At 38.5% G+C, this 13,640-nt stretch overlaps 1 protein-coding gene across 1 annotated transcript in view; it reads left to right on the forward strand.

Annotated features, from left to right (window-relative positions):
• LOC110028783 (DNA topoisomerase 3-alpha) overlaps window positions 1–11,733 on the forward strand; it is a 152,681-nt gene extending 140,948 nt beyond the window's left edge. Inside the window, exons 22-25 of the mRNA XM_020730774.1 lie at window positions 4,095–4,178; window positions 4,499–4,663; window positions 10,194–10,305; window positions 11,137–11,733. Coding sequence (XP_020586433.1) covers window positions 4,095–4,178; window positions 4,499–4,663; window positions 10,194–10,305; window positions 11,137–11,377 — 602 coding nt within the window. The 3' untranslated portion in view covers window positions 11,378–11,733. The remainder of the gene's footprint in view (window positions 1–4,094; window positions 4,179–4,498; window positions 4,664–10,193; window positions 10,306–11,136) is intronic.
• The last annotated feature ends 1,907 nt before the right edge of the window (window positions 11,734–13,640 follow it).

The following is a 13,640-nucleotide window of genomic DNA, read 5'->3' on the forward strand; positions in this document are numbered from 1 at the left end:
AAATGATCTTAATTTACTAGAACTAAATGAAAATATGACACTAAATAGGACGCAATGGAGAAAAATGATTCATGTAGCCGACCCCACGTAGTGGGATTAAGGCTTTGTTGTTGTTGTTGTTGGTCATTCGAAATATGTTGTTGAACCTTATTGAATGTTCAGAAAGCATCTCACCTGCCTATTTATCCCCAACAAAGCTGGACGTCATACGGGGTATACGAACACTGTTGGATCGGTAATACTCCAGCAACAATATTGCAATAGCTACAACTCATATCATTCTTTTACGGCATTCATGTTGTGGATCCATCCTAAAAGAAAAAGATCAACGTAGAAGTAGGGCTGTCAAAAAAGCTCGTTGTTCGTGAACAGTTCGTGTTCGATTCGTCAATGATTTTGTGTTTGATTTGTTCGATAAGTAGACGAGACGAACATGAACAAATTTTTTTCGTTCGGTTAGTTAAATGAACCAAACATGAATACTGATGCGTTTGTTCGTGTTCGAATCGTTATTGTTCGAAATATAAAATAATTTAAAATAATTATATATAAAAAATTTATGATATTCAAAAAATTAAATTTTATAAATTATAATATATAGTAAAATAATAATAATAGTATATTAATATACTATATTAGTAATATACTGATATATATATTATATATTTATATAATATAAGTTATATAATTAATTTATATATATTAATATTAGGGATGTCAAACTGGCTCGTTGTTCGCGAACAGCTCGTATTCGACTCGTGTTCGTCTCGTTCGTTAAGAAACGAATACGAATAGTGACTTCACGAACAATTTCAAACACGAGCTTATTTCAAACAAACTAAAATTCAAACGAACCGAGAACACGAACACAAGCACAAGCTCTGTTCGTTCGTGTTCGGTTCGTTTACACCCCTACGTACAAGAGTAATGAAAACATGAATCACTTAGTAGTGCAAATGAAACATGAAGTCTTTAAAATAAAAATGTACAAAGATCAACATTTTGACAAGCATGAATCACTTACAAGTGCCCTAAAAAAAAGATCCATACAGGGGGCAATATATTTAAATTTCTCATTTAGAAGTCCATAACACAGAAAAAACTACAAATAACAACACATAAAATAAGTCATTCATCCAACAAAACACGCAAATATTTGACGCGTAATTCTGGCTGAAGCGTTATAAATATTTTGCCAACATTCCTTGTTGAAATACGTGATTGACATATTACCGATTTCAATTTCTGTAATATTGAGATTGCAAAAAATATTTGTAACCTCCTTATCCCACATAGCTGACGGACCACCTTCATTTGTCTTAGTTATGTTGGAAATATATGAATGAATTGCAAAAGCATAAAGAAGATCATATTTGAAGATAACATGCATAAGAGAATGATTGAACAAGTAATTGCAGAAGCATAAAGCTAATTATTTATCATGTCCAACTGAAGTACAAATAGAGACATGCCACAATTCCAAACCTATGAATACATGCCACGAAATCTCTCCATTTACATGCTTAGAGAATGTCAATGGGAAAAGCAAGATCATATGTAAATCTGAAAGCAAGATTATAGGCATAAAGCTAACAATTCACCATTTACGGGTCAACCTTCTCAATTCCAACTGAATAATTAAGGGAACAAAACTTCTGCCATGTCTGAGCATTATTCAAAAAATTAAATTTTATGTATGGTTCAACCTATAAGGAAAGGCAGTTGATGACTTGTTATAATTCCAATTGAAGAGCTGCTATCAGAAATAAATCCATGCCTATCAATTTTATCATCTATCAGCTGCCTTTTTACAAATTCAGCATAACATTTTTATCAGTTGCCGCATTGTTCATTTCAACCTGAAGTACATTTTAAAAAAAATGTAGTATCTAGAACATATTAATGAATGCTATTGCTCCTCTTCATATTATTGAATGATCAAGCTACCCCTGAAAGCTGTTTCAGCTTATCAAGGAACCAAATTGTAAAGAATTTACTTGTTCCAAGGAAGCAAAGCAATATAATATGATAGAACAACATAAATGACTAACAACAACTGCTCAACCACATTACCATTGCCATTCAGAATACAAAAGCCAGCTAAAATTCTCTATATAATATGTCCATTAAAAGAACAAAGCATATATATAGTACTGCATCATTCAGATTAATGATGCAGCAGATGAAAAAGCTCTCGTAATATGTACAGATTAAAAATTTCTATTTGTATTGAAATGTGTGGAGAATGAAACAGCAGATAGTTTGCATTAGGCTCAACACCATTAGCTCTCCTAAAAACAGAATTTCATTTTTATGCCCCAAAAGCAGAATTCTCTCATGGATAAACAAAATAATGATAACGAATCCCATTCCAGAGATAGCATGCACTATGCTCAACACCATAACAACAGATAGCTCGCACCATGCTCAACACTATTACCATTAGCACTACCATCACCATTTCCACTGCCACAACCAATACCATTACCAATATGCTCAAGACCTACAGATTACTACAGATAGCTTGCACTGTGCATTTAAGAAGTCCTCCCCCAATTAATAACAATAAGAAAATTGAATTAGAACGAGAAGAGGAAATGGACCTTTTAATACACCTTTCTATGTCACCCACTAAACAAAGCATTTGAATAAAGTTGAAGGATATGGATTCAACTTTCCATGTTCTCCTAACTAGTTGAGTGATGTGTACTCAGCATTTATGATACTTGCACTTAAAATAATAAAGAGAATTGCTTGTTTTGTATGTATGTAAATGCCCCATTATATTTTAAGATAGAAATGAGATAGCATTCAACTAATGCAAATTCCACCGTACTGTATGTATGATAAAGCACTCATTACTAATGCAAATTCCATCATTAAGGAATTACGGGTTCTGCACGTAAATGGCCCATTATAAATTATTAAGGTACGTAAATTCACCATTTTTCATTTCAACCGATCATGTGAAATGAAAATATTCCCAAGCATTCCAACATTCCCCCATCATTACAAGTAGAAATTTCATTCCCAACATTTCAACGTTTCAATATTGTAACTCCAAAATTCCCAGGCATGAACTTTGATCACAGGAACAGGGTCATAAGTATGTAAAAATGCCACAGGAAAGCTTCTATTCTCTCACATAACCCCATCATATTTGAAAATTGAACATTCTGAAGCATAAAATTGCAGTAGTTCATTTCAAACTATCATATGAATAGGAAGTACTGCTAGGGTTGAATACATACTCGCTGGAAGGAAGGAGAGGGATATCGGGTAGGGTGAGAGTGTGATGTCGAAAATATATACCTTATGTGTGCCAATCTCCGTCAAAGTGAAGGAGCAGAGGAGGGTGTGGAGGTCTGGGAAGGGCACCACAGGAATTCTTACCCTAAACGCGATAATCATATGTGGGACGCGGGGGGAGTCCGGATTGCGAAGGTGTTAAGGAAATCGCGATATTCAAACGCCGCGACGACAAAACGTTAAACCAAACGTAATATTTAAACAGGACGGCGGCGTTTTCAAAACGCCGCCGCACCCAAATAAGCTGCATCAAACGGGCCCTATAGAGTCACACTTATGTTTGGTTGAGTATGCTTAGAAATCTTCAAATGGCGTGTTTTAAATTTGCACATATTACTATTCCTTCTGGAAATTCAAGCAAATTAGTTCTGTAATCGATATGTGGTGTGTGACATAGTATTCATCACGTACCTTCGTATTGAGAAAAAGTAAAATTGTTTTGATATTTCCTTGTATCCTTTTGATGGAGATACACTTGATGGAAATATTGAGCAAATTAATGATTTGAACATAATCAGTCAAGTAATGAATACTAATTTTTATGATTTCTAACGGCCTCTCACTTCCCATTTCTTGTTACATGCGTGAAGATCAAAACAGGATCGCATGTGAAATATGGATTTGTCGTTACTGCTACTTATTATGATCTTTATGAAAATAGTGTTTTCACCAACTGATTATTCATATTTGCAATTTTGTGTCCAAATCATCTGCATCTTTTTGTGAATTGCAAAAATTAGGATTGCAATCATATGGTGCTGACTAAATACTGTTTTTTATGTCAGGGTGTGTTGGTGGCTGTGATGATATCCTCAAAGAACTCATAGAAATTTGTGGAACTGGTTCAAGGAATGCAACTCCAATGACAGGTCTGTCCTATTTAAATCTTTTGAGCACTGGTGCAAAAAACTTTGGCACATGCATTCTATGATTACGTAGTTAGACATGATCTTTATGTTCTTTCTTTCCAATTTATTCACCCCACTGTATGATTATGCCATGAAACAGTGAATTATGTATTTCAAGTTTTTCTACCAGGATACCACTATAATTCTAGCACTCTAACAGGCTTTTATGATCTGAATTTTTAATTGTCATCTTATTATCGTATCTGTAATCATTTGAACTTAGTTGTCTCTTATTATTTAAAATTATTTATTTCTTATTATTTTTTCATTTTTGCTTTCAGCAAGAGGGCAAACATCGGATCCTTCTAATGCTGCCCAAAGAAGAAGTACTGAGTCAAATCCTTGTATGCATTGCAGACAAACTGGGCATTCTTCTAATGATTGCCCCTTTCAAGTTTCTCGCTCACGCAGAGCTCAGTCAACTAATAACGCTAGAAATGGTGCAGGTTCTAAAATTGCCTTTTCTGTCCTCCAAGTTTTTTTTCTACCCTCACTCTAGTTGTCATTATTCTGTTTTATTGTTGAGGAAAAAACTGTTTATCACCAACTATATGGTTTCATGATGTTGCCTTTGATTCCAAAGGGAGGTCTATAAAATAAATAAGAGAGTTTATTCTTATGAAATGCTTCATTTGCAAATCTTACACCATTCAGTAAAATAAAGATTGCCGGCATATCTTCTAGGTCTTTTTTTTTTTTTTCATTTATTGCTCGAGATGGAATATAAATGCCTTGTACTCTTGCGATTCATTATTTATAGGGATAGAAATGCTTAAAGTTTTCAATGTATTTTATACAGCTAGCGCCTCGCTTTTGTCAATCAGGAAGGATGGAAATTTAACAGCTAAATTAAGAATTTTTTATAATTAAAAACTTCCTTATTTCCAATATTTTTATTCTTATTTATTTTCCTTTTAGCTTAATATTTAGATTAGGAATATGCATTATTAAGTTACCTAAAATAGATTATGCACTTTATTTTATACCTAACATAGATTGTAAGATTATTATTTAATAGAATGAAAGCAAAGGGGAAAAGCATCGAGCCTATTCAGTATTCAACATATTTTTTCTCAAAACTTTGACATGGTATCAGAGTCAAATTTCTGCCCTAATCACCAATAGTCGTGAGGACTGTCGAGACTTCCCGCCGCCGTCTTGCGGGAAGGGAGGTTGTCTTGATTCGCCGATCAAAAAGATGCCCTAGCCGTCGGTCGCTGCAACATCCCTTCCCAGCCTCTGCGCCTTCGAGAAGTCGTATATTGATCGCATCTTCCAAGTTCGCTCACTGCAGCACTTCCTGCTATGTTTTCGCTGATAGAGATATACGGCTGAAACATCCCTTCCCTACTCTTCCTTCCTCCTCAACCCCCACGTCGAGTTTCACCCTACGAAACGACAAACAAAGAAGACTCCGTCTTCGTCTTCCTTCGATATTTCTCACTTTCTCTCTCTAACCATGGAGTGCCCTATATAACTTCTCGATTGAGAGGGAACTCGGAGCAAAGCTCTTGCTCTCTGTTCCCTCTCTTTGCGTATTCCGGTCGAGAGAGGAGAGAGATGGCAGTGCCCGCGGATAATGGAGTTTTCGTCGAAGCGGAGATCGTGGTTCTGGCTTTTATTCGGGCGGCGGAGTGGAATGATGGGTCTAGGCTGACGATGGCATTGGAAAGGGGGATTCTAACGAAGGCTCCTGTGGAGGTGTTGAGGGCAAGGGATCGCTTCAGGCATCGAAGAATACTACAGGGTGCAGCCCCGCCGAGTTGCGGCGTTGTTGATTTCCTTGTTGAAGGGTCGTGGAATCCCTTCACTGTAGGATTATATTTTACTCGTGTGAAGCTTGGCAATCCTGCAAAGGAGGCAAAGGAGTTTTATGTTCAGAGAAGCGATATCCTCTGGGCGACATGCAATCCCTGCAGTGGTTTCCCTTCTAGCAGTGGGCTACATATCAAGTTGGAATCTTTCGAGTCCGACCAATCATCTATATCTTCAACTCTCTCTTGCTCGGATCAAAGATGTTTATCAGCCTGTTGGCATCATTTTTTTTTTGTCACGTGTGTGGGATGTCCAGCTGAGCGAGTCGGGGTAACGCTTCGTGCATATATGTTTCCCGTAGCTCGAGAAATCCGGTTGAGAACTTTCGGCATGTGTTGAGGAGCACATTGCCTAGGTCATTTTGCTAGACTTTGGCTTTTGCTTGGGCGAAGACCGTTCAGCATTTGGCACATCAGACGACTCCAATCGGATCGAAAAATATTATTCGTCGCGCCGCGCACAAAATTGGCTTGAATTGGTCCGATCACGTCCGATGACCAGCGAGCTCGTTCAGATGGCCCCAGACGACGAAACAGACCACGTGAGTGAGTTCGGAACGTCGATTCCACTTGAAAAAGGCGTTCGTTGTACCACGATTTCGCATACGGGCTAAAAATGCGCAAATTATCATTTTGAACTTAATTGGTGAAAAAGTGGTTTGAACGACCCCGGACGACAAAACAGACTATACCAATGCGTCTGGAACTTCGATTTCACTTAAGAATGATGTTTATTTTTGTTGCGTGGGCATATTCGGCGAAAAATGTGCGGAGACCTTAAATAATAATAATAATAATAATAATAATAATATTATTATTATTATTATTATTATTATTATTATTATTATTATTATTATTATTATTATTATAAAAATAATAAAAAAAAACTTATCCTTTTTAAAAGAACCCATGCCTCTCCCTCTCTTCCGAATCGATCGCAACCTTATCCTCTGCGCAACTGCCGCACCCCTTCGGCTCCCCCCGGCTCGCTAAGATCCTCTCGCCGCAGGTCTCTTCATCGCCGGCGAAGGTCCCTAGCTGTCCCTCCTTTAGTCGCTAGCCGCTTCTTGAGCCGCACCTCCCATGCCTTAGCTTCTCGCCGGCTGCCTCCCTCGTCACCGGCGAAGCCCGCCGCCGGCACCCTCTACCTCGCCGAAAAACTCCCCACCGCCGATTCTCCTCCCATCCGAGGCTCCTACCTGCGAAGGAGAGAGCTCACGTGGATTCTCTCTCCCACTTTGGCCGGACACTTCTCCCTCTTCTCCTTCTTCCTCTTATCCGGCGAGGGCTCGAGAGAGGCTCACGAGGAAGCCTTTGGAAAATTTTGAGGAAGCCTTGGAGGTGCTTCTTGGAGTGAAAGCAGTGAAGAGAGATTTTCTTCCTCTCCATTTTCTTCTTCCTCTTCCGTCGGATCGTTTCCTCCTCGCCGTCCTTGTCACTCGCCGGCGTCGCATTTACGCCGGAGAAAATCAGCGAGGAGAACGTATTTTGGGCTCTCCTCTGCGCTTCCTTCTCTTTCTGTGCGCACCGCCTGCAAGCTAAGTCCACCTCGCCGTCCTACCCTCCCGGCGACCGGATACTTCACCGGAGCACTTCGGCGTTGTCGGGCAGCGAGCGACGTTGCTGTTCGAGGAGGTGCAAGGGTCTTCCACCTCGTATGAAAAACCTCCGCCGGCGCTCCTTTCCGTCGACATCCTCGTGGGTTCCCCTCCTTCGCCGTTGTCGAGCGACCCATTTTTGAAGGTATATTTTGGTTTTTTTTTTTCATATGCCAAAATTCATTATTTTTGGGTACTTGTATACCTCATTTGTTCCATCTTCATTCGTTGTGAAGTACCCTGGGCCATGGATCGAACGTCGGCAAGCTTGGAACAAGCGAAGAGAACGCGTCCGCAACCATCAGGGTGGTGAGATCCTCTAAACTTCTAGCTGACCCTAGATTTTAGTGGTGTCTAGGCGTGTGGGTTCGATCGCCCACACGGGGTGCGTAAGCCGGAGCTTCGACGTACTTATGTGATTGATCGTCGATTTCCTAGAGTGAGCCTTTAGGTTAGGGTATTTCCTACAAACAAAAAACCCAACCCTCCCCCCCCCCCCCCCCCACGTAGAGCAGAGTATCTCCTTTTTGTTGTGAGCCTTAGCACAAGTCGTGATGGGTTGGAGTCTCTCCCTCCTCTTGTTTTGGGTTCCCCAACTTTATTTGAAGAAGTTGGGAGGTCGGACATGGCAAAGCATGAGAAGTTTTGTAGCTGTCTTGCTTTGCAAAGTCTGGAGGAGTTCACAAAATGGGAAAAGCTTTGTAGCTAGCTCATTTCGTGATGCCGTGGAGAGTTTCCCCCTTGGAGATCCGGGGAGAAACTCCCCACGTTTCCTCACCAAAACAAGAAGCGACGGTGCCGCATATCTAATTGTCTAAAAATGAGGTTTCCCAAGTGAGGTCATTAATGTGAGTGTGGCTCACTATCATATGTGGTCATATGCATCTCATTTTTTGCATGTGCGTGCTTTGCATGTTGCATATTGTATATCATATATCGTACTTGCACTTTCACTCTGCACCTTGCACCTTACATTTACACGTTGCACTTGCACTTGCACCTGCATCTGCATCACTTGTGTCTCGATTGGTCCTCCCGGACACATTTGTGTTTCAGCCAGCTACCTCGATCAGGTTGGCACAACATTTTGGTTTGAACGGAAACCCAGCCATCCAAACTGAAGAGGCAACCTGCTCATAGATTCTTCAAGCTCTTCGTCGCCACAGAAGGCATGTACACCGGCAAGTTCGTGTACCGCGGCACCATCGTTCAACTACTTCGTTTAGCCTTTGGTATCGTTTGCCTTCGATTGCTTTGCTTGTTCAACTGTTTCCTCGCTTTGTTCACTTCAGTATCTTCCAAATGTCATCATCGGCTTCGCTAGCCTTCACAACTTCTGCAGCATCTTCGACTGCTTCTCATGCTTCGCTTCGGCTTCAGGCTTCAGGCTTTGGCACTCTCGGGCTTCGACACTCTCAGCACTCTCTGGTTTCGGCCCTCTCACGCTTTGGCACTCTCACGCTTCGGCACTCTCAGACTTCGGCCTCTCGGGCTTCGACACTCTTAAACTTCGGTCTCTCGGGCTTTGGCTCTCTCCAGCTTCGGCCCTTTTGGGCTTCGGCACTTTTGGGCTTCGACACTCTCAGGCTTTGGCCTCTCGGGCTTCGGCACTCTCCGGCATCGGGCTTCGGCCTCTCGGGCTTCGGCACTCTTAGGCTTTGGTCTCTCGGGCTTCGGCACTTTTAAGCTTCAGCTTCTCAGGCTTCGGCACTCTGAGGCTTCGGTCTCTTGGGCTTCAGCATTCTCAGGTTTCGGCCTCTCAGGCTTCTGCACTCTCAGGATTCGGCATTCTTAGGCTTCGGCACTCTCGGTTCAACAGCTTGAGGATTTTTGGTCCCGACAATGTTATCAGCTTCTTGTTGGCAAATTAATGTTTCATGATCAGTCAGCATCAATTTGAGGAGGGATGTCAATCAAAAAGGATGAAAATCAGACAGTTAAATTAAGAACTTTCTATAATTAAAAGCTTCCTTATTTCCAATATTTTTATTCTGATTTATTTCCCTTTTAGCTGAATATTTAGATTAGGAATATATATTATTAAGTTATCTAAAATAGATTATGCACTTTATTTTGTACCTAAAATAGATTGTAAGATTATTATTTAATGGAATGAAAGCAAAGGGGAAAGGCATCGAGCCTATTCAGGATTGAGCCTATTTTTCCTTAAAACTTTGGCAGCTTTACCTATGAAGTAGGTTTTTCTAGATGGGAAAATAATATCGAAGATAATATTTTAATCGTTTTATTTTTGACATTCGATTTCTGTTTCCAGCGTTGACATCTTTACTTGATTGCAATTTTTGAAGAACTAAGAAGTTTATGTTTTATGTTTTTATACTTTGTGAATAATTGCAGTGGCAATGCTGTTTGTCACTTTAGCATGCTACCCTTTACTTCACATTTACGAATTGAAAATGTTTAAACCACATTGCTTCTTCAATTCCTGTTTTGTTAAAAATTCATTTGCACTCACAAACAATGAAATGTTTGGTAATAAAATTTAAAGATGTAATTGCTTCAGCTTTTATGAACGGATTTTATTTTTTAATTATCTATTGCAGGCCCGATATTGTGTGATTGTGGTGAACCATCTGCGTTGAGGACTGCTAATACAGAAAACAATAGAGGAAGGAAGTTCTATGTCTGCCAGTCACGAGATTGTGACTTCTTTGTGTATGCTCAACAACACCTTTGATGAAATTGCTTAGAATTGCCTTTATCTAAATCATATAATCAGCTATTTATAATTCTCATTAGCATACAGGTTTAAGTTATGATTATATCTGTTTTTTTTTTTTTTCTGCTTTTGTAGTTTTACAGTTTTTTCTTCTTGTAGCGGAATAATCCATTAGGGATTGTCGCTTCAATAAATGGATCTGAAATTGGTCACCTTTATCTGTACTTGTTTGTAAAAGAGGCCCAATCAGGGGCTTTAAACTTGCTTGTTTTAGGCATTATCAGCTACTTTATTTCAATGTCAATTTGGAATTCAGCCACAAATTATTTTGGAGGTGTTAGGGGATAGTGTCACTACTCCGCTCCGCTCGCTCCATTCCGCTCCAGCTTCTGTTTTTTATCTAATATACGAGTCATACCTAACACTTACTCAGTGGGCAAAGCAGATCAACATTACATGATATTTTTAATTTTTTACTATTTTGAACTCATGTATTAGATCTTCACTTGCTTGTTTGGTTTCTATTTAATGTAAAAGAGGGACAGCCTCCTCTCATTATATCCTGTACTCTTTTTTGTTTTTACTTTTTAATGCAACATGCACTATTTCAATGATAAATTCTCTACATTCTACTCATGATAATTGCTGAACACTGTTCCTTTCTGCTAGTTTTCTTATGCATGGCCATCTTGACAATTGTGCTCAATATTTGCCTGACTGTACTGGTCCCCTAATTCAATCACTTTCAAATGTTGATCTTCTCAAGCATAAATTTTATGATTCGCAATATTAACAATTCTGTTATACTACTCGTCTTTACAACACAGATGGGAAGAAAATCTAGAGAATGGCACAGGACAAGGACGTGGTGCAGCTCGCGGAAGCAGTGGAAGGTCATCGTCCTCTACCCCAAGAAGGGGCGGCCGAGGCCGCGCTCGAGGCCAGAGGGGTGCTCAAGCCGACGGCATTACATTTGTATCGGCAACTGGGGAACGAGTATCGGGTAGTTGCTTCATCTGCGGCGATCCCTCTCATTTCGCAAATACCTGCCCTAACCGAGGAAGGTAATCAGCATCCTTGTTTGTTTTTTGTCCGGAGATATCCTCTTGCAATACTCACTGAAATATCATTTTTGTAAATGGTGCTTCAGACATCTTTTTTTTTACCATCTTTGTCACTTCGGTCGATTTTGCAAAAAGAATGTCAAAGTGCAAACATCATTTAAAAATTTCCCATCATGAAACAAAGTTTACCCATTCAAATGTCTAGAAGTTGTTGAGATGTGCGGTTTGGTAGATATATTTGTATAGTTTTAGAGAAAGATTATTCAGCCTATGTGATCTTAAATGACTTTTTTGTCATACACGGTAGGAGGTATTAGTTATTTTATGTGCTGCGTAATGTAGGATTTCTTGTAGAGCACACTTCCACACCATTGACTGTCCAGTCTTGCTGCCTTTCTATTTTTTTGGGAAATTTACATAGCTAGAACACAATTCTTATATATTTACATATCACACCGAAGTTATAACCTTTTTTATATTAATACCACCCAAATATTTAACATTATCGCCACTTTGATTTTTAACAAGTAAATCGCCTTTCCTGGCTAAGGTGGTGGCATATATGTAAAGAGGAATGGACAATTGTCCGCATGGGACCTGAACTAGTTTCACTCCTGTATCATTAAATTGCATGAATCACATTAAGAAAAAATTTACTAAATTATATAAATTACCTTCAAAAGTACTAAATTTCTGAAGGGGGTAAAGTTACTAAATTGTATAAATTATATAAGAAAAAATATTAAATTTTACTTATACGAAAAATCTTAAATTCGCAATCGTACTCTTAATGTAAAAATTGACGTTTAGGTGTTTGAAACTGAAATACAAAGGAATCGGGTGGTATGTATGTAAATCTACTATTTTTTTTTCTAACTTGTTTGAAGACAAATGTGATATGAGAATTGTTTGATTGTATTATTCTCAAAATAAAAGAAAATTTTATTTTAAATTCATTGAATTTACATTGCATTGAGTGTAATATAAGATTTGATTTTGAGAAATTCCTTTCATTCTAACCATCAGTTTTCATTAGAATATCGTGACTCGTTCTATTCAACCATTCTAAACTTGAAAAATTGACATTTGATTCAACAGTCCTATATATACATATATATGTGAGTTCTTATAAGACCACTAGCGCGAATATTGACATTTGACATTGAATTTATTTGCATATCGTGACCAGTTCTGGAGTCTGGTCAAGTAAGCTATCTCTGTCTTCCTTTTTAGATTTAGATACTCAGAAACTCTAAAATTATCTAATATCTATTTTATATTGTATTACTATTTTTGTCAATGAAGACATACTTGAAAATCTTTTTAAACCCTTTGTACTTTTGAAAATTTTCTGGCTGGAGTGACTTCAGACATAGTTTTATGTGCGGACTCGTAGTAATATACTGTCATGTGTGTTGTATCGGGTTCACCTAAATAAATATTAAAGTGAAACTGCAGAGGTTACTGGAGCGGAACCGCTGAAATTGTTGGAGTAGAACTGTGTATGTTATTTGGAAGGTTGTTGGGAGATTATTAGGTGGTTATTGGGTATTAACTCCAATAACGCAGCAACAGCCTCCCAATAACCCTCAATAATCTCTACAGTTTCACTTCAATAACCTTCTACAATAATCTCGCAATAACCCTCAAATAACTTTCACAGTTCCACTTCAATTGCTTCATGCGATAACCCCCGCAATAACCTCCCAATAACCTCCACGTTCCACTTCAATAACCTCCTACATTAACCCCCACAATAACCCTCAATATTCCCCTAGTAATCTCTGTGGTTTTACTTAAATAACCCTTCAATAACCTCTGCGGTGTAGCACACGTGGCGGCGTATTGCGATAGTCTTCATGTAGAGCTATATCTGGAGTCCGGACATAAAATTTTTATATGTATTTCCTATTCAATATACAAAATTTGTTTACTCATTTCCTTTATTTTTTATTCATTTACTGGTTTAATAATTTTCAAAATTCTACATATTTATAGTCTGATAAAAAAAAAAGCACGTGTTCATGTAGAAGATGGATCGACACGTTATTCACATGCATGCATCAAACCCTAATGAAATTTTAGTTTCGATTATCATTTGAAACAGTCTTCTCAAAATTTACGTGTCTAAAATTCGAACTCGTGCTGGTGATCGATTACTCTCAGTCAATTTTAATTTAAAATTTAATACAGATATACTATGAATATTTATTGATAAACTATATATATATATATATATATATAAATATAAAAAACACCTGTTTTGT

Source organism: Phalaenopsis equestris, unplaced genomic scaffold (assembly GCF_001263595.1).
Source record: "Phalaenopsis equestris unplaced genomic scaffold, ASM126359v1 Scaffold000531, whole genome shotgun sequence".
Taxonomy (NCBI): Eukaryota; Viridiplantae; Streptophyta; class Magnoliopsida; order Asparagales; family Orchidaceae; genus Phalaenopsis; species Phalaenopsis equestris.